Source organism: Montipora capricornis, chromosome 8 (genome assembly GCF_036669925.1).
Source record: "Montipora capricornis isolate CH-2021 chromosome 8, ASM3666992v2, whole genome shotgun sequence".
NCBI classification, from domain to species: Eukaryota; Metazoa; Cnidaria; class Anthozoa; order Scleractinia; family Acroporidae; genus Montipora; species Montipora capricornis.
In genome coordinates this window covers 24791261-24818760 of record NC_090890.1, presented here as the reverse complement: position 1 = coordinate 24818760, position 27500 = coordinate 24791261, and the positions used below count along the sequence as shown (strand labels likewise).

General features: G+C 38.4%; 3 protein-coding genes across 4 annotated transcripts in view; 2 read left to right on the top strand and 1 right to left on the bottom strand.

Moving 5' to 3' along the window:
- Positions 1–2522: 2522 nt before the first annotated feature.
- LOC138013870 (PHD and RING finger domain-containing protein 1-like) lies at positions 2523–13772 on the top strand. Its single transcript, XM_068860915.1, has 8 exons — positions 2523–2619; positions 4490–5428; positions 5639–5721; positions 6392–6489; positions 7807–8721; positions 9880–10825; positions 12406–12537; positions 13534–13772. The coding sequence occupies exons 2-8, from the start codon at positions 4576–4578 to the stop codon at positions 13630–13632; spliced, it is 3126 nt and encodes a 1041-aa protein (XP_068717016.1). The 5' UTR covers positions 2523–2619; positions 4490–4575; the 3' UTR covers positions 13633–13772.
- A 3431-nt stretch (positions 13773–17203) lies between these two features.
- Positions 17204–22179, bottom strand: LOC138014228 (putative 2'-deoxynucleoside 5'-phosphate N-hydrolase 1). The gene is made up of 4 exons (XM_068861255.1): positions 21965–22179; positions 19302–19355; positions 18783–18893; positions 17204–17983 (listed from the first exon to the last, which is right to left on the bottom strand). The coding sequence occupies exons 1-4, from the start codon at positions 22122–22124 to the stop codon at positions 17877–17879; spliced, it is 432 nt and encodes a 143-aa protein (XP_068717356.1). The 5' UTR covers positions 22125–22179; the 3' UTR covers positions 17204–17876.
- Positions 22180–22210: 31 nt separating this feature from the next.
- The window catches only part of LOC138014227 (prostaglandin reductase-3-like), a 16043-nt gene continuing 10753 nt past the window's right edge, over positions 22211–27500 (top strand). For both annotated transcript variants that reach the window (XM_068861254.1, XM_068861252.1), the window contains exons 1-8: positions 22211–22384; positions 22879–22966; positions 23648–23746; positions 24943–25041; positions 25564–25603; positions 26427–26455; positions 26597–26671; positions 26853–26924. In XM_068861254.1, coding sequence (XP_068717355.1) covers positions 22248–22384; positions 22879–22966; positions 23648–23746; positions 24943–25041; positions 25564–25603; positions 26427–26455; positions 26597–26671; positions 26853–26924 — 639 coding nt within the window. In that variant the 5' untranslated portion in view covers positions 22211–22247. The remainder of the gene's footprint in view (positions 22385–22878; positions 22967–23647; positions 23747–24942; positions 25042–25563; positions 25604–26426; positions 26456–26596; positions 26672–26852; positions 26925–27500) is intronic.

Sequence of the window (27500 nt, the reverse complement as noted above, 5' to 3'; positions counted from 1 at the left end):
TTGCGCATGCGGAAAAGACCTGTTTTGTCCCGGTTTTGTCGCTTTTATTCGGTCGTTTCGGATCGAGGGATTTGAAAGCGCGCGGAATTCCTGGCTGGGAAATAAATTTGATCAGCTGGCTGGGAAACCAACCAATTTTATCTAGCTAGCTGGGAAATTTCTTGTGTGTCTTGCTGGGAAAAAGGAACAGATAATGTTTTCCCAGCAACACTGAAAAACACCTGAAAATGCCTTAATAACATTCATTTTCATTAACTGGGGTATAATAATACATTTTACAACAAATTGGTCGTTGGGTGCCCCTGCATAAAGGATCGATACTGAATCCTTACCCTAGGACAATCAAGTGCACAGTGGAATAATCTCCTGTCAGAAAGTATAACATCTAATTCGCTATGTTCGTTTAGCCAATCCCTGTGTAATCTTCCATACTGATTAGTAATTTTTACGTTATTGTTTTGTTTTATTGTTTGTTATTTGTTGTAATTTTTTTCAAAAATAGTCTGCAATACTCTGTTAAGAGTGAAGACTTAATTGCTAAATAAATAAATAATGGTTCAAAGTCAAAGGCTAAATTCCTTACAACTTAAAGCGCTTGGAAGGGTAATTTTCTTAAGAGTTATGTCCATGATTGCAGTTTGAAAGCTAAAGAGGAGTTGACGATATTCAAGAGAGTCCCAACCAAGTTGTTCGGTAAATGAAGTAACGTGGCTAAGTCGTGAGTAATCGCTGAATACAAGTCTTGCTAGCTGCTGCTCGACGTTGAACCATCTCAATTTGGTTAATATTCTGTTTAGTGAAAGGGTTCCATGCACAACATGCATATTCAAGCTTTGGACGCACCAACGTGCGACTTGGATACCATGCAGCAGCCCAAGAGTATACGAAGAATTTGCCTCGTTTCAGCACAGATTCCCTGTCACGGTAATTCCAAGGTATGCTGCTGAGGAAACCATAGAGATAGGGTGGCCATTACTAGTCGGGTGTGATCACCACTACACCTCGTTTCTTTTGATGTACCTTGAACAAAAGAAACGAGTTAGTATCATCATGCAGGCACCGAGCGAAGGCGCTACAACAGAACAATTACCGTGTAGCTATGTTTTAATTCTCACAGCCCTATATATATATATATATATATATATATATATATATATATATATATATGCGCTTATAACCCGATGCGAGTAATACACAAAAAATTACAGATGAATAAAAGATCCTTGTAGGGAAAACTAAGTTCAGACCCAGGGAGGATTCCAGATTACTATCTGCTCCTCTCCCTATCGTGACGCTTGGCCCTCCTCTCTATATTCCTGATCCGTCTCTCAATTTCTATTTTATCACAGATGTCAGATGTGAGTCTCCGACCGGCTAGCCGGTCTGTTACGATTTCTCTCCATGTTCCGAGAGCAGCTCCACGCTTGAGGATGTCCTTATATCTAAGAAGGGGGCGCCCGACTCTCCTTGAACCCTCTTCTAATACTCCATAGAGAAGTGCCTTCACGGGCCGCACATCTGGAATATGTGCAACGTGACCCATCCAACGCAATCTGTTCCTAACGAGAATAATCTCAATATCCGTAGACTTTGCACGATCCAGTACCTCACCAATTAATATGGCTTATAAACGATGTAAATGTCCATTGATAGAATTGCATTTGACACGAATTCAAAAATGTGTTGAAAAAAAATATAACTTTCCTACTGATCAACGATCGTACAAGGACGATTCCACGAAGCAGCTAATGCCGCTGATCCTACTTACTGCATCTTCCCAAAATCGAGTATTACTTTATTATAACGTGGTCTAACTACGTGGGGCGAACTCGATATATTTGGGGAGGCGAACTAGATAAGTTACGGGGCTAACTCGAGGGGGATAACTCGCAACGGGGCGAAACCACTGGCTTCCTTGGGGTCAATTAATTCCCATCGAATCATATTTTCCAACAGAGACTCGATCCGTAAGGCCAGGGAAGCTATTTAATTTCAAAATGCGGGACAACTGATCCCAACGGTATTAATATCCGCGAAGAAACGTATTAGATTTCAGTTCCGTTATTTTTCCGTCACTCTTAGTATTTGAATTCAAATTTGTTGTAACTACCATATTTTATCACATTTTTCCGGTATTACGTCAACATCCAATTACTTTATATATGTACATAGAAGCAATCCAATCTAAACTCTCATTGTACCTGAAGAAGGCTGGTTTGGCCAACCGAAATATAGTACAGTACACCACTAAAATCAAAGCTACGTTGTATCGGCTCTTGCTCAAAAAAACTAGCTTCTCTGCTTAGGAGGCCAGTACTTTAATAACGTATCCCTCGTTAACGCCTTCAGGCGTCTTGTTGTTCATTGGGTCTATCAACTTTGATTGACCAATCAAAACTGCTTTTTCCTCGAGTGGCTGACTGACAGGTACTGACATATTATGTATTACACTATAAGGAATCATATATAAGCTAAAGACTGAATGATCAGTAGTCCGCTGATAGTAGGCTCAGCTATTTCTGATGCATGATGGGATAAATTTATTTCAAGATGGCGACGATGGCGACAGCATTTGGACGAAAATTTTCCCTGAATATTTGGTACAAAACATAATTAGAGGTGAGTGATCGGAACTGAAATGCTAATGAATGTTCTCAAGATATTAATTCTATAAAAACCGTCAAATCCAGCTGATTTCAACTACACATCAGACTTGAGTATCAGTTTCTTAACTCGTATTTCGGAAACAAATCTAAAGGTATCTACGCCAAAAAAATCAAATATTTTATGATAATAGTTAATAATTTGAATCATTCGCGATGACCAGGATAATGAAATTGCAATGTATAGAAAAACCAAGGTGACATAACAGTGTGAACTATAAATTATTTTTATTATATTTTAAGTTTTGCATGTTTAAAATACTATTGAAATTGAAATGTGAAGGTACAGCACAAATTCTCTGCTTTCTTGGCTATCTCGGCTTTGGAAGATAGGTTGGAGAATAAGTAAGATCAAGTACTTCATAATTTCAACAACACTGTTGTTATGAAGTAATTTTTTACGGTTATGGCGGGATAATCGCAAAAAAATCTAAGTGCTCCTTTGCAAGAGTCGGCCATACAATGTTCTGATGTTTCCGTTTGGCTGCTCTGCCAGTGAATTATAGGAGACTCTTTTGAGCTACGTGAAGGTCAGGTTTCTCGACAGAAATTTTGGACAGCTGTTACTGTTTTACGCTCAGATCGTTTTCATAATTTCATGATAAATCTGGGGAATTTGATAAAAACCAGGAGAGCAGGAAGCAACACATGAAAATCGGGAGACTCCCGATGAAATCGGGGAAGGTTGGAATCTGCACAGGCTATATGACAAGGAAAATTGCAAAAGCAGCTTACAATAAAAATTCATAATTTGCACATCTATTTGCCCCAATTGACAAATCAAATGTGGTTCAGCTGAGTGAGTCCACAACAAATCTTGATCTCTGTGATGACAAATATCGTTGTCGATAAGAGTCCCGCCAATGCTGAACCGCATTGGATTTGTTTTTTGCCACAATATTCAAAGACAAGGAAAATGTTTATTGTAGAGTGTGACTACGAGCGTTTTTGTTTCTCGCTGTGAATTTTCTCTCAATCTGAAGATATGTGGGGACAATAATTGAAGCGTAATTTAGCTGTGATGTTACATTCACATGTACAACACCATTCCCTCAATCGTTCGCAATTTTCAACGGTTTCATTATACACAAGTATTGCAGGTTCATATTAATTTTGGTTTTGTTAAAAACGCTGACAACACAATAGAGCATGATAACTAAATTTCGGTACCCTCACAAAATTGCGACTAGTTTTTTTTTTTTTTTAGTTTTGAGCCCGGTTAAGGCAGATGACAAAATCTGCCTTTTCTGAAATGAACAGATAATAAGTCACCTGAACTCATTGACACCTCAAATGCCCTTGGATGCCCCCAATTGATGAGTAAAATTGTCTGGCGTTAGACAGAGTAAAATCTGTAAAGTCTCGCTCCCAGGGGTCAGTGGGTTAATGGAGGGGACATATGTTTTGACTGCTTAACCCATTGACTCCTCAAATGCCCTAGGACGCTCCCAGTTGACAAGTAAAATTTTCTACCATTTGACAGAGGAAAATCTCATTCCCAGGAGTAAATGGCCTATCTCTCTGGATTCTTGAAGGTTGCAGGTTCGACTACCTGCAAAGGGACACTCATATTTTTTCCAAGTATCACGAGTCACCATTGAAAAAACAACTATTCATTAATTTTCATTTCCCGGGATTAATGTCTGTCATCTTTATAATCATGTTTTTTTGCATGTTTGTCCAACAAAAAATTCAGTGGTTAGGATTTTTTCCATCCACCATACATGTAGGTGGTGTGGGTAAAATGGAATAATCCCTCTAAAATGTAATTTATGCACTCCCCATCACCTGTTTTTTTACATATTGTGTTTCTCTTGTATTTACAGTACATACTGTAGGTGTGAAATGACTTGCATCTTGGATAAAAAAGGCAGCAGAGAAAGGTTGGCAGGTTAGAAAATTAACAAACACAATGGAGAAAGATCACAGTAGCCTTATTGCAATCTCTTCCAAAAAGGAGCCAGTTTTATCACTGTATACTGAAGAGGAAATGGAAAGTGTCAGCACAACCAGTTCTTCTGCAAAGGGGAGCAGCACTGGAGCAGGTCAAGTGAATTTCTCTGAAGTCAGCTCAACATCAGAAGAAATTCATGACACAATCAGCTCATCAAATACAAGCATTTTTATGAATTTGTATGAAGAAGACATTGTGGACTCTAGATCTGGAAATGTCATTAGCACCTCTGCTTCTGGCAGTGCAGCTGGGGAAGGCATGAAACCTAAACTAGGGCTGTTGCTCCTTGGAGAATATGCCGATAGTGGGAATGATACTGAAGAGGAGGCAATGAATTTGCGTAAAGCAGAAGAAGAGAAAGCCAACGAATTAGCTAAAGTTTCAAGTGAGAAAAATGAAAATTCTAATATTCAACATGTTAGCAGCGAAGTGATTAATGATAAAAGTGAACCCTCAAATAAGGCGGTTGAAATCAATGTCACTAGCGACTGCAATGAAACTCTTACTGTGGACAGCAAAGTTCCTTCACCTGTTCCAAGGAAAGTAGAAGATGGCAAGGATCCTGATCACCACCATACCCCTCCCCTGGATGAGAAATTTGCAAAATTAGAAAGAAGTGTGAGTAAAGAAGAAGGGCAAATTTCTGCTGAGTCAGATTCCAATGACAGTGAAAGGTCATCTTTGAGTGGAAGGGGTTCAATAAATAAAAAAGATACCAAAAGGGATAAAAACAGAAAAAAGGACAAGAAGAAAAAGAAGAGAAAGAAGCGGAAACAAAAATACTTACAGGATAAGAAAGAGTCAGAATCAGGTACTGTACATGTAGGTAGCTTGCTTGGATGGTAGTTACTGTGATTTTCATAATTTTGCAGAATCTCACCTTCATGTGCTAAGCACTAAACTGCGTTTTGGCTCCCATCAATCAAATTTCCAGGAAGATTTACTCCACCTCCGGAGAGTGAATTGGAGTTTTTGTTAAGTTGACAGCTTGAATGCCATTATGATATTATCTTTTTTTGAGGTTCTGCAGTAAAAAGATTTGTACATATTCTATTGCTTTCCATTGGGGTCGAGTTCATGGGAACCAAAGATGCTGATTGGAAGGTTTATGTTATTCATCAATAATTATTGATTTCTTTTGATTGATGGAAGCCAAAATGCAGTTTGGCTGTTGGTGGTTGAAGATGACATTCTGCAGAATTAGGAAAGTCGCAGCAGCACTTTTTCACGGGTGACGGGAAGCGGGTAACAACGAAAAGATGAATGATGATTTTTTTAAAGTTAAGCCACTGACTGCTGCAAACAAGTTGTTGTTTAATTTTCTTTATTCTCCTACACGTTTCGTGTGACTAACGTACACTTCATCAGGGTATATTATTTTCCATTCCTGGCAAGGAAATTGCTCCATATATCACGTTCATGCGTAAAGATAAGCTTTGTACCAGTCTGTTCCCTGCACTGTGTACTGCCATGTACGACCAAAATATGGGTAGTGGAAAGGAGTGGTAGTTTTCGAATTTTGGAAACTTTTGGGCAAGATATGTTTTTTTCTGTATAATTTGCAGCAATTTGAAGTTTGCCAATTTGACAGAAAGTTATCGAGATTTTATAGCATTGACACCCAAAAAGAAAGAGCAGAAATAATTGGAAATAGGTCACTGAAAATATGTCAAAAACGGATAATTTTTCTACTCTTATTTCATTTAACTGTTACTGCTAAAGATTGAAATATAATTTTTCATAGACCTCACTGATTTCAACTATCTCACTGTAGCTGCCCGATTTCCAATCCCAAATGACTAAGAGAATGCAAAGAATAAACTATCAAAATACCTTTTGTGGGAAACCAAACGTGAAAACAACTGTCACACGGTAAAGTATAAAAATAAGCCATACATGTGTACATGTACATGTAGAGGGGGGCAGAGATGTCAGTTGCTGTGGGCAGTCACATTTTTCTACAGGTCGGACAAATAATGCCTACAGTGTAATTGAATTTTTTTAAAGTCTCTTTTGAATGGAATTTTTGTTAAAAATAAAATTGTGTACAATTTTTAAAACTGACCTCCAGTTACCACCGTTACCAACAAAACTGCGAAACATGCATTCAATGTTTGTCGCATGCCTGCGGGTCGTGAATACAGTGTATGTCGGTCACACACATACAGGAAATTTCCCATGCATAACTTACAATGCCAGACCAATTAATTGTTCAGTAACCATTGACGTGAAAAATGGATTGCAATTTCAACACGAAAATGCTCCATTCAACAGTGCTAAATGTTACATTTGAACCATACATGTATTTAAGTAGGACTAAAACTGAATTTTAGGGACTGGAAGCCAGCTAACAACACCTTTCACTGCACCATTTTGGGTATTATGAACTTCATGACAGCCTCGATTCCCATTTATTTCTTCAATCTTCCTGGGTTTAGTATTTTACATTTTACATCCTGGAAAACAAAATGCAGCTCAGTTGACAGTTATGGAATAAAGCACTGTGTCAAGTTACTGCACTACCACACATACGCAATGCGTACCTATTTCTTGGTGACGCGCAGTCTGGAATCACTGGTTAAATAGTTTTATCTTGTGCCTTGTCTTTATAAACAGCTTTGTCAACCCAATAATAGAACTTCAAGACCTAAACAGAAAATATTATACAACATTCTTGACTTGTTGGTTAGGCAAGGGTTCAAATTTTATTCGGCACCGGTTAATCTTTTTCCGCCCGCAAGTAAGGATTTTTGGATCGCATGATCAGAAATTTTCAAACCACAGAACAAACTCGACTGTGCGTGAAGCGGATGAAAAAAAAGCTATTTGAAAGGGCACCTGAGATCAATAGCTAGTACTTCAAGTTTTGACTACACGTTCTTAATCTAGTCATTCCAATGAACTTCTTGTCATCATCCTCCTCCTCCTCTCAAGTTTCAAGCACAAGTGCATTGGTAACTGGGGAGATTGGAAAATAATCAAGTAACATTTTTTGTTTGGGGGAGGGAGGGGATGGAAAGTTGGGAACCCAAACCAGGACACAATTGGAAGGTAATTATTGTTCTCACTACCATCCCAACCCTGCTCACTGAACCTCATAAAATAATTATCATACACCAATAACTTATATGACAATTTTTCATGGACTTCATTTTCATGATTGTAAAATTTCTTTAATCTGCTTTACAGAGGAAGAAGAAAGAAAGAGAGGAAAAAAATCAGAAGTAGAAGTAGAGAAAAGTCTGAGAAAAAGCGATCTTTCAAGCAATCTAGAAGTAAAAGCAAGGATAGGGATTCAAGACGCAGTCATCACTCTAGGAGTAGTTCACAAGATAAGATAAAACGTCGAAGACGCTCCAAAGAGCGATCCAAGCGGTCAAGTAGTCGATCAGTTGATAAAAGACGTTCTGCAACCAGAAGGTCTAGCAACTATAAATCCAGGAGTATATCTCCCAAGAGAAACACTTCGCCATCAAAAAGGAGAAAAGATATAAAAGGTAGGCATTCACCAAGTTCAAGAAAAAGGAGAGAATCTCCGTTAAGGAGAAAAAAGCTGTCAAGAAGCCGATCTCCTCGCATATGTAGGTCTTCAGAACGTAGGAGGTCTAGGTCACCAAGGAAACAAACAAGGTCACCCACTCGAAAACGAAGAATTACTCCAGACAGATCACCAAGTAAAACTGTCTTTAAAATTGAGGGATCTCCCAAGAGACGACGTAGAAAGGAAACTCCTTCACCACGTAGGAAATCGTCCCATCGCACGTCTTCGGCCTCTGATAGTTTGGACTCAGGACACTTCACAAACATTCCATTGTCTAAGGTTAATAAGCCACAAGAACCTTTGCCAAACAACCAAGAACCAACTTCTGAGAAAGCAGCCGTCAAAAAGCAGGAGCCTTTGGTTAGCACTTTGCCCAAACCAAATGATTTTGTAAAGCAGTTATCTCCAGCAGGCAGTCCTGCAAAATCCTGGGACGATGAGTTTGATTTAGTCTTTACAGAACGTATGTCACCCAGACAAGGAAAGGAGAAAAGTATGGAGGATGTTCTATTTGGATCTGAGGCAAAGACTCCTGAATTAAAAAGACCAACTCAAAGAGAAAGGTAAAGTGTTGTCAAAGTACATGTACAACTACAAGAAATATGAATGGTGTCTTGCTTTACACTGACTGACCCCTGAAATTGGGACGTTGTTGAAAGATCTTTGATGTCAACAATCATGAGTGAATGTGTGTTATGGTTACAGTTCTTTTTTTCGTTTACAGTTAGTATATGATTTTTCTCCACTTTAATTAATATTGCTAAATTAATTGAGCAAACTGGGCTTGCATTCTTTGTAAAAAAGGACATGCAGATACAGTGTAGAAGGGCAAAGTGTTTTCCATTTTTGACAATTAAGTTGTTTGTGAATGTGTAAATGACAATCCCACTATCTTGAAATTGGTTATCTTCAATGGAAAGACCTGTCAGCCTTGAACAGTTTGCAGTCTGTAAAGTTAAGGGGCTATTTCACACAAAATGATGTAATTTCATGACACCCAAAATGTCCGTAGTAGAATGAAACTTTGCAATACCCACTTAAACTGTTGAACAACGTAAAAGAAAATGACAATGAATTGTATCAGTCATCCATTTGAGAGTATGATAAAACGAAAATAATTCACTTATTGGAAAATTATAGATGAACGATTGACGTTTCGGCCATATCGCAAGGCCTTCATCAGGAATCTGCCGAGTCAGCTTGGGTCACGCAAATGTCACGTGATAGCTGACTCAGCACATCCCGTAATGTGACCCACATAACGTAATGTGGTCACTTGCGTGACCCAAGCTGACTCTGCAGATTCCTGATGAAGGCCGTATGATATGGCCAAAACGTCGATCGTTTGTCTGTAATTTTCCATTAAGTGAATTATTTTCGTTTTATCAACATAAAAGAAATACATCAAAAGGAAAGAAAAGCATGGATGGACACAAAGATTGAAACTGATTGCATTTGGGTAATGTTGAAAAAGATTTTCCCTAAACACCCTAAAATAATGTGGCATAGCCCCTTTAACCTGGCTGTTTCAAATGATTTTCCCATTTTCCTTATGAGATCAGATAATTATGAGCAGAAGGGTAAGCACAGCTGTCCTTTCTTTCATTCTATAACTTTGCACCTTCTTTGTCACAGAAGTTTTCCGATGGTTTGGTAGACTTGAAAACACGTCTTGTTCTTTGAAGGTTCATAATTATTTTTGTCTTGTGATTACATTCTAGTGAGAAAAATAAACCCAAGGAATCAGAGGATACTGAAAAGAAACAAGAAACTCAACCTGCCAAAATGGCAGGGATTGTATCCCTAGCTGATAAGGAAATCATTGTGCCACAAAAAGTAGACAATGAAAATGGATCATCCAACTCGAAATCCGAGCCTGTACTCATTCCCGATGAACAGTGCATGTCTATTTCAAAGGATGTGAAAGCTGACGTGTCGACCTCTAAAGATGCAAAATATGGTGATGAGGATTTCACCAAACATACAGAAAAGGCAGAAAATAAAGCTGAACCAGCACAGACGTCAAACCCTGATGATAAATCAGCTTTTGTGCAAAGCAAGCCAGAAAGTATTCCTTTCTTGGATGAAACACCATATATCCCTCCAACTTTACAAGGAGGTGGAGCTGAAAATACTTCAACAAAATCCCAGTTAGGCATTTCAGGTTCTCCCTCTATTGACAAGGGACTTGTACTCACTTCTGCAATTCATAACAATCCCAACATGGGCTCTGGTGGAGATGGTCATCTACCTTACCCTGGCTCGTGCCGTGTAATTAATGTGGACAAAACTGAAATGGATAAAACAAGAACTGATGGTTTTGGTCAGCCGGTGGCAAAGAAAGACAATGGGAGGAACAGCTTTAGTGCAAGTCCTCTGGACATGGAAATGTCTTCACCAGGGGGTGATGTCATTGACCAAATGAATGAGGAGTTTTGGAAGCAGCAACAACATAGTGCCAGTGAAACAGAATTTGCAGAAATCCAATCAAGACAAGCTGTAGTAGATTCAGTGGTTCATGAACAATCATTGATTGATGAACCCTATGAGCCTGAAAGTGGCTTACTAGTTGAGGATGAATTTGAAGAAGATTTAAAATTTATTACAGATCCGAAAGAAAGAAAGAAGAGACAGAAACAGCAGGAAAAAGACAAAACGAAAGTACAGGTACAGTAACGCCTTTAAGCAAGCTAGATGCTGCTGTCAGCGATCTTTAGCTGTAGTGTTTGTACCCTCAACCAGAGACACTTGGTTCTTTTTGACATAGAAAATGCAGTTGTGATGAGTAAGATACCAAGTGCATGTACTACCGAACGGTATAAAATTATAATATAATTACGTATACATGTAGATTTACAGTTGTAGCCAAGCCTAAAAGCAGAGCTCCTGGGTCATTTATTTTGGCAATTAGTTAACCTAACTTGAACCTGTGACCAAATAGAAAAACCCAGTACCTGGTCAGCAGTCAACTTCAGAAGAATAGGTAACTTTGATGAGCTCTAAACTTGAGTCTGCAATGTGGTCATGTGATACTGGTCAGCAGATACCTTGTTTTGACAGGTGTCAATTGACCATAACATTGATATCCAATATCAAACATGTACACTGTAAACTAGCTGGAGTCAATCTACAAGTCAAGTAATACTGGTCACAAATTGGTATACATGGAGGGGTGGACTGTCGTACAGTCGCACAGAGACCAAAACCAAATTTTCTCACACAGAAGGGTTACCTGTACCATACACTGTACATGTATTTTCTTACCAGTGGTGCTCTGCGAGGCACAGAGCTCTGCTATGATAGTATTTTTTCTTGTGAGACTGTAGTTTATAAGATTGTCTAAAGTTAATCCCAATGCAGTGATGTATTTTTCAATGTTGACTTGGGTATACTTGGAAAACATTCCAAGTGCTCCTGCATTTGTACATGTACAGATTGTATTCTGTATGAAAGAGGAGTTGGACGGTCCTGTTACCTTCTGATTAATATCTCCAACACTCAGTCGCTTAGCCAAAGGAGAATAATTGGACTTTCATATTGTCCTGCTTAACTTCAAGGATTGTTCAAAGTATGTGTAATTCAAATGTAGGATTCTCTCCAAGTATATGGTAGAAAACTGTAATCACCCACAATAAGTGGTAGAGCAATTCATACTGTAGGTTAAGACCCTCTTACCTCAGTTCTCACTTCATGGAAAGAACTACATGTACTGACAGCATATAGTCTTGGGAGGCAAAGAAGCTCAGTCTACCTCCACCAAGAACCACTACATACACTGCACATGTACTTGGCTGTATGGCTTAACCTGTTGAGACACATGTACATTGTACTTTGCTTACAAAAAATGGAACTCGCTCTGTGATAAAGACAGGACTACCGCCACTGTAAACAGTTTTTATTATTGCTGTTCTTGGTAATCAATACGTTATACCGGTAATAGTTTTAGTTGATGTAAATAGTCTTAGCATAATATTATATTTCTAAATAATTATAATGATATAATACGCTTAAAAGTGTATGTTTTTGGATTGACTGTGATTTTAACTTAACTTACCTATGCTGTCTTTTAAATGTATTTGTAAATAGTTAGGTTTTTTGGTTATTTACTTATTATTCTTTTCATTCTGAGATACTAGCGGTCTTTCTACTGTCTCTATAATCTGTATATGGAAATAATGACGATTTTTTATGTTGACTCGGTGATACTCTTCTAATTATATTTTTTTATATTTTGGATCATTTTGTAGGAGCTTATAGACAGACTTCATCGTCAAGCACGTGTTGAAGAGGAAGTAAAACATGCACTGAAAGCCTATTATAAACACAGGGATATCAGCAAGGAGGAGTACAAGAGCATTCTCAGAAGGGCAGTTCCACAGGTTTGTAACGTACCATAATTATATTAACAGATGTTAATTTACTCACTGTTGTAAGACTTACTGGAAACACTTCATCAGGGTAACCATATTTTATTAAATTTTGTTGTTTCACAAGTGTTGGCTTGGTTAAATGGAAGGAAAGTTTGTTTGGCACTGATCAAGCTTTTTGTAAACGCAAGGTGTTATTGGGAAATGGCAGGTACTGCAAACTTCATAAGGCTAATGCTCTAAAGGCATTCTTGGTTTGCAAAGGTTTGACAAATAACATTGAACAACATTTGTGGCCGCTGTCGCATGTATGGACATACACAGCAACACTGTAAAGGAGACAATGCTAAGAATTCAACTTATAGAGCTCATGTCCAGCAAATAATAATAATAATAATAAAATAATAATAATAATAATAAGCATCTGCCTGTGTGCTGTGATGTTAAGGCCATGCTCTGTTAGGATCATTTCTTTCAACATCAACTAGTTTAAACTGAGACCGTTAAAGTTTCCCAATGGAAGACTTTCCTAACCATTCATTAGCTGACTTCTGCCTGGTGACGAAGTTTTGGAGAGAGTACAGGAGGTAGAGCTGGGGTTTTTTTTGTTCTTGACTTAATAGTTAAGGCCCATGGCCGGGTTGTTCAAAAGCCGATTAACGCTAATTCGAGATTAAAAATTAACCAAGGAGTTTATTTCTCCTCTCCCAAATGCTGTTCAACGCTGATACTCAGCAAAACTTCACATTAGAAGAAGTCAATCTTGAAAAACAAGAAGAAGCAACAGAAACGTTCACCCAGAAGTTGAAAACATGAAGCAAAAGCTTACGCTAATCCTGGATTAAGTTAATCGGCTTTCGAACAACCGGGCCCAGATCTGTAATATTTTGATCGTGGTTGACCAAATAAACTGAAAAAAATAAACTGAAACAATAAAACATTAAACCCAACAAACCTACCGTAAAATGGGTGACCCCAAACCAAGTTTGACTGTTTGTCTTTAATTAGGTAACAAACTCGAGCAGTGCCATTGACCCTGAAAGAATCAGATCTTTGGTGAAGAAGTATGTGGCAAAGATCAAAGGACAGAGAGTGGAATCATTCTAATAATATTTTGTGTGTAACTTCCTGTGGACAAACACTAACCTCTTGCTAACCAAGCACAAGGGCAGTATTGGGGGAATATTGGTTGGAGGTCATGGCAATACGGACCAACTGCAGCAAAGTCTGTACAAAAACGACCAAGGGCCAACACTCCCCAGTACCGTCCCAAGCAAGTAAGGTTAGTAAGTTCTTTATTATATGGCATCATTTCTTTGAGCGACAGGACACTTCTCCTCTTGGTGAATCTTTGTAATCTTCGTTTTCCATCAGTGAACTTTGAACGGAAACGTTTTACATGTAAAACTAAGTTCCACTTGCTATGATAATTATCGTACAGCTGTGATGAAAATATTAAATTCCGCTTTTTTAAAACTTTCCATTTCCATGGTCTGTAGTGTAAAATCCCCACCAAAACCAGCCAGTCAGAGTGCTCCTCATAGCCTAAGAATTGCATGCCATATAATAAAGTCTTGTACAGTATGTACCCTGATCTGCATATTTTGTTAAACTATTCAAGTACTGTACTGTGAAAGTCACACTGGTTGGTGTACAAACTGTACCTGTTTATACTCTGCAGATCTAATTCATTGCGACTTCATTTTGTTTAATATGTGAAATCTGAGTCCATAATCCTTGCACTCCTCTGTGAGGGGTTTTGCAGAAGTTCATGTCACATCAATTGTTGTTGTCTCAAACCTCTCCCATGTAGAATGGGAATTATTGGATATTGGATATTGGTAAAATAATGAAAAATAATCCTGACCAAAATCTACCAGATACTTATTAGTTCCTTCCTGATCTGCTCTCTTTTGGTTTGAGAATTGGAAGTGAATATGTATCGTGAACATGAATAGCAGGTTATTGAATGGTCATTTTAATTCCATCACATTAAATGCAAGGATGTCTCTAAGTTACTTGGTTAAAAGAGTCAATTTAATTGAAACACAATAGGTCTTAGCAAGCCAGCTATTGTAGGTTTTTTTCTAACCCTTCACCCCTAAGGGGTTTCCTGTCTGGAATTAGACAGTAAAATCCACTGGTGTCACTCTTGGAGGCAAAGGGTCTAAGAGGACATAATTTTACAGTTTTTGAGTTGATCCTTTTGCCCATAAGGGGCTCCCATTGACAAGTAAAACCATCCATTGTTAGACAGAAAATTCTGCAAGTGTCATTCTTCCCTGTCAAGTTTATAACTCAAGTTATCAGTGCTTTTTGCAAGTTCTCATTTTGTATTTCTTTTATTTATTAGCAGGTATCTATTATTCACCTCTGAGCAGCTAAAGTGAAAAAGAGGCCTCCTTTAACAACCTTTACCTCCACTTAAAAAGCTATGTCCCCCTTTAGGTGGGGGTACTTGTTAAATTCTTTTCTGCATATCTTGGGTTGGGAATCCACAGAAGCACACCTTCATCCACTTTGCTGATGGTTGGGGTCATCTCAAACTTGTCCTGGATGGAAATCCTGATGTCACACCTTTCTGTCTTCTGGATGGTTGAACATATCATATCAATTCTCTTGCGCTCGGTTTTGACAAGCTGTTTTCCCAGCAGCTTGACAAGTTGCGGTGAGGCATAGGAGCTTCCAGTCCAATAATGCTTGGCATGTAATGCCATCCACTTTGAGCACTACGACTGGATAAGTCACTGCTTCAACAGCGGCCAGCAACATCTGTTGGGGTTCTTTATCACAGATTGATGTGTGATGCTTTCCCCCACATTTCTGACAACTTCTGGTAATACAACACTCAGCCATCCAGTGCATGATACCCGTGCAGTTGAAGCACAGCCTTTTTTCACTGAGTTTTCTCTTTGTCTCTCTGCCGAGGTCGCGATCTTGTCACAGTCAACCGATTTGTGTCCACTAGATCCACAATAAACACATGGTTTAGGCTTCCAGTCTTTTTGTGGATCATCTTCTTTACTTGATTCTTAGTGAAAGCCCTCAATTTGCTCGTCAAACTGCAGTCCCTTTTTTCTTGAGTCCCAGGTATGTCATCTCTCATAAATTTCAACACTCATAGCTTCACTTTGATTTTTTGTGCTTGCTCAACCTCAGCCATTGCTGATTTTGCAATTCCTTGCGGTCTATCGGCCAATGTGTTTCCACAAGTTAAGAATTCTCTCTCTCTCTCTCTTGGTGTAAGATCCCTTCATTGATGTCATGTCAGGGTCACTACTTTTGTAGGGAATTGGTCCACAACCGACAAAGTACTCACGGTTTTGAGTTTTAAGCTATTTTAATTCCGCTTCTCACTCACTTTGAAAGGTTATAAGAACTCAGAAAACGATGCTCAAATCTTATCCTCTTACCCATTGACCCCTGGGAGTGACACTTAATATATTTTATTCTGTCCAATGCCAGAATATTTGGGTGGGTGGGTGGAGGTCAGGAGCCAATTTGTAAAACAACCTCTACCTCCACTCAAAAATCATGTCCCCTCTCATGGTAACAATTATTGCTCCTGTAAGTAGGTTGTTGGTACATTTCATATTCAGCTGATGTGATATCTTCTGTGGTATCAGTGTTGGTTATTAGGATTTTAGTATTTGCCATGCTACATCTATAGGGCCATGGTGGTTTAAATGAATCCCATCTGCATTGATCAGTGGAAAAGATCAGTCACCATCAGATGGCTGTATTGGAAAACAAAGCTATAAAAACGGCAGGTTTTAGTGTCAATCTAGAAAGGAAAAAATGCTCTGTGAAAACATGTCATTCGTTTATTAACCCCTTAAGCCTTAGAATCAAAATGCACTTTATCTGAAGTGTTTTCTATTCTTGGTTTGCATCCATGTGATGAAACGGCCATGTTGGTGTACAAAACAATAGAAAATGGTCCCACAAGTTTTGCATGATAATAGGGTCAATTTTACTGCATTTTTCTGTGCACTAACATGGCCGCTGTGACATGAAATTCAAACCATCAATACACTAATTTTGTTTCGAAGATGCTGAGAAATCAAGACATTTTATTTCAAGGGATCATTATTTTATACTTGAGTAATATTGTTATGAGAAATCAGCTGGTGGTTTCTAGGGGTTTAAATAAGGGTTCAATCAATGCCATTTTCAGTGAACTTGCCTTTTTAAAAGAATGTTATATTGTTGCCAATCATGTTAACCCTTTCCCTGCTGAAATTGCCAGTGAGAGATATTACTCATCAGTGCGGACAGGGTTAATTAGGCCTCTTGTGATGCTTTCAAGAGGCAAAACGGTATCTCCAGAAGTGCATATAATTAGATGCATGATGATTTTGATAAGCGTCAAGAAGTGTCCCCTTGTTCTTCTTCCTACTTGTGTCTGGGAATCCAACCAATAATAATCAAGGTCACAAAATGTCACATAAACTCCAGTCATCAATGAAAGACAAACAGCTGTATTTACCCTCATCAAAATAATGATGCCATTACAGTTACCTTATTGTTAGAAACAGATAGCAAATGCATGCATAGACTTAAAAGACACACTTCATTTTGGATATCAAAATTGGAGCTGCATCTAATTATATGAATTTCTGGACATGAGTGGTAAAGTCCACAAGTGAAACAACCATGAAAAATCAGCAACAAGTGATCTGAATGTGCAGCAAGACTTTAATAGCAACATTGGAAACACTGAATAAAGGCAGGACTGTCAAGTTGATGACTATCAAATAAGCATACTATTATCCGAAAATTACAGAGAAATTTGTAGCAAGGGAGACATTTGCGATGAGGGGACAGGGATGCCCCTTGAAAGGCCTTGATACAGACGTGGCTGCTTTCGTATTATGCTAACTAGAATACATTTTCTTAGTTAAACACTGAAGAAGTCGTTAAAAGGCTTGCTTCCTTTCACAGCCCAAAGTTTTCTCCTTTCTGAGAAGCTTTGTACTTTTCTATTTCCATCTTTACTGTATTACACAGTATTGTTTACCTCCACCTATTACACAACTAAGAGATCACATTAAAGAAACGTCTATACTGTTACAACTGCCGACATGCAGAAGTTCCTAACTCCCAACTATATGGCACTTGAGAGTGACACCAGCATCTGTATGATGTATGGAGAATTTTTACCCATGTCACCAGAATTTGCACAAGAAAAAGAGTTCTGTTCCCAAAAGAATCATTTGCTCTTCCATTATGACAACCGTTTCTTTGTCTGCTCCTCCAACCAGGCTGCTATGATGTCATAAACGCTAGATTGCCCTCCCCTTTTTTTCCCCTCTAATACTTTACAATGTCTTAACATCAGTAAAATTTTATCAAAGAGTGCTAAAGAATTCTCGGAGAATCTGTGGTAGATCTTGCTCTTTGTAATCCTTCACAATGAAGTTTTCATCTACTGCTCCACGGATCATTGCTGAAAGATCTAGGTGGTTGAAAGGACCAATGAACTTGTGTTAAAGCCCAGCATGTAACGTGCTTGGTGTGTCTTAAAGGAAGGGTAATTTGATAACTTGACATTCCCTGTTAGTTTGGGCCAGCTTCAAACAAGAAAAAATTGTGAAACTGTAGGAAAGATGTGGAATGCCAAGTTTGTTTTTGTCCTGTTTCTGCAACATGTGCAGTAGTTTGTACAGTAATTTAGTTTGAGTTTTTTTGTTTCGGAATAAGTTTATTTTCATAAACTCTGGAGAAATTGATGAGGAGGCATTTCAAGATCCCAAGCAGTGCAAAATGTTATTTTATTTTGTTAGATTATTGAGGTGGCATTGGGGTCTTTTAAAACATTGTGCTTCAATAATCGTACAAACCATCAAAACCAATAATTAATTTTTCTGAAACTGTAAATGATGTACATGTAATTCATAGGTAATAATGTGAAGGATATGAGGTTAAATCTGCATCACAAGGCTAATTCCAGAAATTGGGACTAACGTTGAAGAATGTGCACAAGGCTGCGGTTGCTGAAACTCAAACAAACACCAAACAGGAAAAAACCACAAACCATAGCCTACCAATGGGAAAAACTGCATTAGATACTAAAACCGAAAAATCAAAGTTTTTCAGCGCAAAAACTGGGCTAATAAAAAAGGCAAAACTGGAACCCCAATGCCCCCCTCATTATTGGTTTAAGTTGTATTGTCTTTAAAGTGGATTCAACTATTCCCATCAATGAATTAAAATGTCCTTGGTTCCGAATCTGTTTTATTAGCAAAACTACTTACATTTCCCTGTCTCTGGCCTAAATAGGCAAAGTATCTTCTTTTTGTTCTCTACAGCCCTTCCAATTTCATAACCAACTCCTAAGGAAGCCTGGGTAACTTCAGCAACTAAAGCTGGAAACACAGAAAATGATTTAACAGATTAACCTTATATCTACTCCAACTTTTGGCACATCCTTGAATGTCTCATAGGGACATGCAATACACCACTTCGGAAAATACCATAATACTCTTTGTTTGTCCCTCCCCCCCCCCCGCAATTGGTTATAAGCATTGTTTCCAGTTTCTCTTGGGACTTACAATGGTCCCAAGAGAAAACAAAAACAATGCTTATGCGAATTTGGGGACACAAACAAAGAGTATTATGGTATTTTCCGAAGTGGCCTATGACAAGCTTAGCTGGTCTGTGTGGAATAATAGCAACCAGTATAATACTTACTTCACTCGTAAATGGGATGACCATGGATGAATGGTCTCATGTTGTAACAAAGTGAAACATGTTCAAATGTTTAACCAACTTACCATCAGATTTCAAGAGCCATGACATGTCCTGGTCGTGAATGAACTTATCTGTACCTAATGTAATCAGAAAATGAAGTTAAAAGTAGTAAATAAGTGTCAATGGCAGATGACAAAATTGTGCAGAGGGTAATCATGGAGTGTGCTTGAAAGGTGAATTTTAGAGCCAGTGCTGCAACCGGTTTTACCCCATTTCCGAATTATTTGAATTCTGACATCATTTGCACCAACGATTTCAAACAGACCATGTCATTCCTGTAGACTGCACAATCGTAATCCAAACTTAATAACTGAGTTGTCCGGCCATATTGTAAATTATTTTTCCACTTCAGAGTATCATTATGGCTCAAGTGTGAACACTCACTCGACAGATATGTCCAGAAATACACATGGATTTTGATAAGCATCAAGTATTGCTCTCACCAATTTTAACATCACAAACTGTCCCCTAAACTCTTGTCCTCAAGTAACGAGAAACAGCTGCATTTAACCTCACCAAGCCTCAACCTTAAGGAGCAAGGGTGGCACAGTCGGTTAGTGCGCAGCCTTAGTGCAACATGTTCCGAGTTCGATCCCCGGATCTCACATCCTTGTTTCGACTTCTTTCCTTTCAGTGTAGCCTAAGTAGCTTTAAATACCCTTAAAACAGAGCTTTGATGGAAAGAGGGGGGTAAAATGAGTGCACTGTTGGCTTCCTGGGAGAATACTCTCTAGAGAGTAAAGGAGCTTCCGACGTTAAATAAGATGTACCTTTACCTTTACCTTTATAGACTTGGTACTACGACCAAAAAAACAATTATTTTTTTCTTTGGATTTCAAAACTATGTTAACTAAACTAAACACTAACTGAGTTTAAGTTCTGATTTTAAAAAGACACCTGTTTATTTGAACTGGAATTTTCTTATTTATTGGTCCGCCATTACTAACTTTAAAATCTTGAGAGAGCTGGGTTGAGGAGAAAATGAAAGACTCACTAGTTTAAGAATGCAATGCGTGTGTATGCGGCTGAATTAATATGCAGCACGGGAGTTCCGGACTTTTAACCCATGTTTTGCATATATAATAAATTGCGTTTACAGTGTACACCCTGAAATTTTAAGCTAGTGAGTAAATGACGTCATTTTCTCTAGATCCAACCCTCTGAGGTCCAATTGGTCAGTTTTGAAAGTGAGTAATGGCGGACCGTAAAATCCAAAACTTACACTCAAAATAAACAGCCTTGGATAAAACTCAAAGCTCAAAATTTTGCCAGTTAGGTGTTAAGCGACACGCTTTCAAAATCTGAAGAAAAAAAGGAAATGATTTTTTGATCATAGTACCACTTTAATTAAGGAACACTTTGTCTTGGATATCAAATTTGGATGTGCAGCTAATTACGTGCATTTCTGGACATAGTCAAATCACCACTACTTGAAAAACAACGCTTTTACTTACAACATGGCCTGGGAAAACAAGGTTATTAAAAGATTTATTAGATCTCTTGGCAGTCAAATCTTGCGGTACAATAAAGACTACTACAAAGTCAAGTGGGCCGTGCTGTTCTTTGTCCCAAGAGTGACGTGACATCATGGTGGTCATCTACATCTACATGTTCCAGCACTCGGCAAAGTCCCTTTTGAGATGTGTCTGTTTCTGCTTAGGTGGCCTCGTACACCGTAAGCCTTTTTAGAGACATCACTACCAAGCCTGTCACTGCTGGAGAGAACAGGACAACCACAACACTGGGGACTCCATCCCATACTCTTTTCAAATAGTGTGTAGTGCTCACAGTCCCTTCTGAGTTAATAGTCAAACCGCTCCTACTTTGGTCATGCAGGCACATTGAGAGGAGAATGCTCGCTATATCACCATGACCAAAGCGGGCGGATCAACTATTAACTCAAAAGGGACTGCAAGCAGTCTAAATAGTGTGTGGGTTCATTAATGTCCCACAGGGAACTTACGAACGTAGAAAATATTAATTTTGTGAGACAGGGCCTATGGTTTATAGAAGACTTGAAAGCCTAACCATTTGCAGATGTCATTATAAAGGCAGCACTTTCTTCTCAGTTCTTTTAAGATCCTGAGTGTTGATTCGGTCGGGGTTTGAACCCCCGACCTCCGATGCTCAACCAACTGAGCCACCGGCAGGTACAAAACAAAGGTCACAGGTCACAGGTCATTGTTTTACCAATGCAGAAGTTACCCTAGACATTCATAAAAGCTAACCTTAGGCCTAAAAACGTTTGTTTAGGCCTAATTAGGCCTAAGGTTAGCTTTCATGAATGTTTAGGATACTTTCTGTATTGGTAAAACAATGACCTGTGACCTGTGTTTTGTAAATGCCGCTGATCAAGCCACCGGTGTGCGGACATGTTGGCCATGTTGGTTGGCATGAACAATAACCTGTCTCTCCACTGGGAATTAAAGGTATGCAAATTCTGCAAAAAGAAATTGTGTTGTATTGCCAACCAACACGGCCGCCTTGTCACGTGGGTCAAAACCAAGAATATGCAAAATCAATGAGGGTACAGCCATCCAAGATTGATATCTAATTAACTTTGAGACTTTTTAACTTAATATATTTTCCTGACGGCTTTATACGTTTTTCCAGTATACAGCGAACTTGATACATTGATCTTTGAGGCAGTCCGTCATGCGCGATCTGGGAGAGGACGTTTGGTTACCTTTCTCCTTTTCCATTAGGTTGGGATCGCCGATGTGTTCTGTTAAAACTTCACCATAATCCTTCAGTTGATCGATTATACGCTTGTATAATGCTGCATCGTCCCTACCGGCACGAATGCTACCGCAAAAGTAAATCAGTTTTTTTGTTTGAGCATTCATTTTTACTTAGCACTTCTTCTTACAAAATCTACCAGGCCCGCTTGGCGAGGACCCCCAGTTGAGACCCCATGGTCACGCAATCTTTCATCTTAGGCGAGAATTTTTGCGTCACAACACGTCAACATGGCCGCTAGGAAATTTCCCGAGACTTTCCGCAAGCTTGTTATCACCAAATTCTCCACCAACTACCGAGAGGCTGTAGAAACGTTGACCGTACCGATGATACAACCGAAACCAGATGAGTTATTGGTGAAAAACAGGTGACAATATTATGAGAACTGTTCCAGGGTCAGTTGGGCATTCTTCACCTACTTCAGTACTTGGTTCGAAATGAGGGCATTATTTGATTGAGACTTTCTCTGCAAGGGGATAGCGTACATGTTATTAATTAATTCATTCATTCTCACCAAGAATTTGATCAGATTCGTGTCAAAAAGAATTTTCCGGGATTGAGTTGACAGCTGCAGCAATGCCTTATCCAACGACAAGGGGGGAAGGGGGGGGGGGGTAACACTGGGCATGACGTAGGTTAGCCTTCCTGTAGGTCTAACCTTGGTTTAGGTTAGGCTAACCCTAAGCTTCACCCTTACCCTCCTAATAGCAATGATGGGACTAATACACCAGGTCCACAGTGGAGCTCCATGGACTGGGGTTCCATATTCATGAATTTGGATATAATTCCTCTTTTTCTGGTTGCTTATGGCACATTGTGCCTGACAATGGAATTTTCTCTTTTTTCAACTGTTGTATCAAGATATGTTGGAATAAATGCAACTGATATTAACCACTCAGCTGGTCGATATGATCCAGGTAAATCTCCTCCCTTGGATGCAGGCCTGGAGGTAAGTGTGTTTGAGAAATAAGCATCTTCTATAAAATATACCAGTCGTACTTAGTCTAGTACCCTAATAACCTCTAAGTAAAGCATTTGGTCACAGAAAACCCTCAACACCCACTCTTTTGAAGCATTTGGGGAAGCCTTAGAACATCCAGGTGCACTGGGTTATTTGCAGGATAACTTGTCTGAACTTATAAATTTATGCCTACAGTGGATCTCTCAAATAGGTCTAATCTGCCTGTTCTTATATCACATTTATCAAACAATCTTAAATTTGAAAAGTTATAATGGTTGACGCTGCTATCAAAACTATAAACATCATTGCTATCCCCCTCCCGCCCCCCCTTCCCTTTAGATGGGGTGTTAGTCCATTGCAGTGCTACCCTCAGCAGTAGGGGCATGTCACTTTATCACTGTAACTCATTTATACACTTGGATGGAGATAGGAAGTGTGTGGAGGCACAATAATATAGTGCTTTGTGTGATGGACTCCCAACTCCATGTTCACTGGTTTAAGGCCTGGTTGTGTCTTTTTTTTTTTTTTTCTTAGAAAAGAAATTTTGCTCCACACTGTCCCTGAGAATAGTACAAGTAAAGGATATTGGTTGTTTCAGTTTACTGAAAGACACCATAGTTTTAACCTGATCAAGAAGGCTGATGTTGGGTTAAAATTTCCTCTCTTTAGGGAATCGGAGAGGTGATACTAACTGGGGAAAAGTGCACTAATTTTAGTATCGGCCAGGCTGTTGGCTATTTAAAGAATGGAACATTTGCAGAATACATGGTATGAAAACAGCTGTTGTTTTTTTTTGTTAGAGGATTACAAATGAGCCTTATATTAAGGGTGTGATAAAATAGTTTTAGAGCAGGGTGTAGAAACTATGGATGTCATTTCACAGTAATGAACACCCGTGTGTACAAAGAAGGGATTGTGTTTTTTTTTTTTTTTCAAATGTTGGGCATTTAGTTCAACAGAATTGACCCATTTACTCCTGAACTGCCCTCCATTGACGAGTAAAATTGTCTGGCATTAGACACAGTAAAATTTATTGAGGCTCCCTCTCAGGAGTCAGTGGGTATAATGGAGGGGGCATTAGGCGTTAACCGTTAGAGTGTAAAGTGATATGAATTCCCATGTAATCCATTTAACCATTAGCTGTAGTAATGGCAACAGGTCCACATACGTAAGGACCAAAAAACACTCACTGCTAGCTGGCATTCCCTTCAAGTCACTGGCATGGCCTGTTTCAAAATATCCCAAGGGAGGTGAATGTTCTAGGGGAGATTCACTCCTTACCTGTTTTACTTCCTTGTGGGACTGAAATGTTCTAACACTATTATAATAGCGTAGCAGCTAGTCCCTGATGTGATTTATAATTATTGCTGTAATCTGCAACATAGTTTAATATAATTTAATCAAATGTAGCAGCCTGTGGTATTAATGATATTACATGTATTTATAAACTATAAGAAAACAACCAACAGAAATTTATGCTGTGTTTAGATCGCATGTATCTGTATGCCTTTGTTATTTGTGATATAGTAAATAGTATTCAGTGCCTAAATTCCTGAAGGCTTATTTCAGAAGATTGTGTTGATATGGAATTCTTATAAAAATGTGACCTGTTATTAAATAGGGATAACATTTTAACTAGAAGTGTATATAATGATTTACAGGAGTAAATACCTGCAACCTGAACACTGAATTTTTGTTGGCTGTCATCTGCATGAATTAATGATGATTTTTAGAAATGCTGATACAGTTACTCTAATTAGTATTGTTTCCTAGGGAACAAAACAAGGATTCCTTTGTTAAGTTTATTCCCTGGAGCCTTGACATGCCCTTTGACCAAATTTTAGTCTATCGACATTGGACAAAATTAATCATAACTACCACATGAATCTTGTGGTAATATAATATTTGTGGCAGGTACCCTCATTACACTTGAACAGCAAGACATTAGTGTTTTATCATTGCAGACAATTCCTTCGAGCCATGCTTTTCCCCTTCCAAGGGTGGATCCTGCTTATGTGTCATTACTGATTAGTGGTTTAACTGCAAGTATAGCTCTTGAAAAGGTTAAGTACTGCAATAATTGCTTTCATCCTAATTGTACTGTCCATGTCATTATATTTCTTACTACCAACACACCTCTTCCATTAAGTTGGGGATCTTGCTTCTTTCTGCAAATAGACGTGTAGGGTCAGTACTACACTGTATAAGTAATGAGATTAGTGCTTAATTTAAAAATGTCATATCACATCCTATTAAAGCCAGAAGCATATACTTTTAAGGATATAAGTATGACTGTTTTTTACAACAATGCTTGTTGATAATGTTGGGTTTTTTTATGTAATGAGTTTTTTTTTTCACCTCCTTGCTCTTTCAATCAAGTATTTCTCACAATCCTTAAATCAACAACAGCATGTATGTATCATCTGATGGTATCTTTCAAAGACCAAACTTAGAATAGTATTTGCGACAAAATGATGCAATTCTTGTAGTCTTTTCAAAAAATAGCCCCTTCAGGAGAGATTGAGTTTAAAATTTTTTTTTTTTTATTATTGTTATCATTCATTGTCATCTTAATTTTACCCTAGGTTGGTGAAGCAAAAAGCAAGGAGACAGTTCTGATAACAGGTAGATCTAATAAGACATGCTATATAATACAGCACTAATTTATTAAATACTGTACAAATGGGGTGCTTCATTAATGTAGATAGTTAGGATTTAAGCAGGCCCCTTTGGCAGTCTGTTCTCAGTTTAGGGCAACTATATAGCTAGTGTTATGATGAAAAACTTTAAGGAGCATTGTTATGGGTAACATTCACCTCTGGAAATTTTCACCTATGGTTGCTAACGCCTACACTAAAAGCTCACAAAAGGATGAGCCAGTAAACTGCAGAGGCCTGCTCTAGGTCCCAAAATTGAGGTTCTTGTCTTTTGCACTGCAATCTAATTAACTTTGAAGTTGAATAGTCAGGACCAAGTTGTTCTCATGAAGAATAGCACTTCATGGTTTTTTTTACCTCAACCCTCACATCTGAATGAGCAAATTATATTCTAATATACAGTAAAGCTAAGAAATTTTTTCTCGTTGAACCACAGAAAGTAATTAGGTATTTTGTTAGTTTGTGTTCAGTCCTTGCTTTCTGTTTGAGCCAACTCATCACATCTTGACTTGTCTCATTTTTCTTTCAATTTCGCTTGTGTTCAATGGCTCATTGACTCAGAATCGTCAGAATTATGAGCTCAGATGTTTTTAAGTATTTTATAATAAAGTTGGAAATTGTTTTAGGTAGCTAAAGTAATACCACTGGTCTCCAAATCAACTTGCTGATCCATGACCCACAAGGCCATCTCAATTTTGCAATTTACCTATTGGGATTAAAACTCATTAAAGTTATGATGTTTTTGGAATTTTTCTTCGCAAATTAATCAAATGTTTTATCTATCTCTCTAGCTGCAGCAGGAGGGACAGGCCAATTTGCGGTAATCATTGAGTTAATTTCCACAAACGTTTGCTACTTGCTAATAAAGTACTTTAATATGATTATTGTTTGATAGCAATTTCAAGACAGTAATTTTGACCATGTAGCCACCCCTAATTGAAAAGACAATCATGTTTCACAGGTTCAGTTAGCTAAACAGGCAGGATGTCATGTGATAGGTACATGCTCAACAGATGCTAAAGCTGAGTTTCTTAAGGTAACCATTTCTTTTATCTTTTTTGCTGTCATATTAAGTGAATGTTTCAAGAGGCCCTTACAGCAAAACCACCTGTTATAATTATAATAATTATTGTCTCTTATGACTGCTCCATTTTTGAAGAGGAGTGTCACTTTGATTCATTTGTGATGGATCGTAATTTGAGTCTTTCTAATTTTAGTCACTTGGTTGTGATCGCCCTGTTAACTACAAGACTGAAAATTTAGACGAAGTTCTAAAAAAGGAATTTCCAGTAAGTATGGAATAATCCAACCATCTTCGTAGCTAGACAAACAAATTACATGTAGTTGATACCTTGGGACTTGTGCAGGGCTGTAACTTACAGCACCCTTTTACGAAATATTTATTGATTGCTTGTGTGATCCTCACCATGGTGATGATGATGGTGATGATGATGATTATTATTTCAATTTGAGTTAGTACCAGGTGACTTCATGCTTCCTTAGGTATCCTTGACCTTCCTGGTTATTCTTGCTTTTCAAGGCTATCAAGCTTTCGGTAAAAGAAGCACACTTCTCCCAAGACCCACTTTTTTTCATCCACATGTCAAGTTGGGGGCTTTATTGTTGCTAAAGCACTAATTGTTTGGATCGAATCAACAAGGACCTCATAACAATTTCATGGACACTTATTATTATCATTACTCAAGTTTTATTCTAAGCGCAAGTCTTGTCTGATCAAATGACATGTCATTTTTTTAAATAGAGTGTGAACCTGTGACCCCTGATTCAGTTGGTTGAATGACCATCAAACTTTCATGCAGGAGATCGCGGGTTCACAACCCAGATCGGACCAACACTCAGAGTCT